General features: G+C 33.2%; 1 protein-coding gene across 1 annotated transcript; it reads right to left on the minus strand.

The window, feature by feature from the left end:
* Window positions 1–483: 483 nt before the first annotated feature.
* Window positions 484–1,101, minus strand: LOC145957872 (uncharacterized). The gene has a single exon (XM_083074294.1). It carries the CDS (start codon window positions 1,099–1,101, stop codon window positions 484–486), a length of 618 nt encoding a protein of 205 aa, XP_082930420.1.

Below are 1,101 nucleotides of genomic sequence, written 5' to 3' on the forward strand. Positions count from 1 at the left end.
TACTTTTTTTGGTTTTTTTTAATAAGGGAGAATATAAAAATAGTAATAGAAAAAAAAATATATTTGTTGGTGTATCTTAAAGTTTAAGTTCTGAACTCTATAAAATTCATAAATTTGTCCTATTGTTAATATTAATAATAAATAACTTTTAAAATCTAAATTATTGTAATTAAATCTATATAAAGGAAAAATCTAATAATTTTTTATTAGAAATACAATTATTTATAACCTTTAAAATAACCACAACGGATATAAATTGGAAAAAAAAACTATTATCCTAATTTGGTATATATATATATATATATATATATATATATATATATATATATATATAACTTAAAAATTAAAATTATTAAAAAAAGAGGGGGAGACCAAGGCCCTTTGAATCTAACATAGATCCATCCCCAAATACACATGAATATAAAAGGCGCCCCATGCAGTTGCCCACGGTTTAAAATTTTTTTTTTTTTGAAATTCAAAATTTTAGCTCATATCATTAAGAATATCATAAATGATACAATTTGGGATGTGAAAAAAATCACAAATTGCTGCTTTAGCTAGCTTATGAGCAACAATATTGACAAATCTAGGGGAGAAACTCACATGAGAGTTTGGGGGGTTAACCATGATAGGCTTACATTGGTCAAGAAGGCAACCGAATTCAGTTATGTCAACAGAGTGATGATTGGAGAAATAGGAAGGGATGCGATTACAATCGGTTTCGAAAATAATGTCCTCCAGGTTCTGGTTATGGGTCCAGTTGATAGCATGAAGAAGAGCAAAGGCTTTACTAACGTGGGGTTCCAAACAGCCTTTGATAGTGGTTGAATGAGATCTAACAAAGGCACCTTGATGGTCTCTAATGCAGATGCCTATTCCAGTAAGTCCTTCCACTAGAAAAGAGTGAGTGGCAATGTTGCACTTAAATGACCCTTGGGGGGGAGGAGACCACCACTGTCTGGTTTGGGTTTTAGTGTGCTGGACCAAGTCGATTCTATTAGCAGTGGCCCAATCATGAAGCATGGAGGAAGCGCGAAGATTGATCTCGTCTGGGTTCCAAGGAGTGTTACTCCAATGCAAAGCGTTCCGGCTGTGCCACAT

This window comes from Cajanus cajan, chromosome 5 (genome assembly GCF_000230855.2).
Source record: "Cajanus cajan strain Asha chromosome 5, NIPB_CcT2T_4, whole genome shotgun sequence".
NCBI lineage: Eukaryota > Viridiplantae > Streptophyta > Magnoliopsida > Fabales > Fabaceae > Cajanus > Cajanus cajan.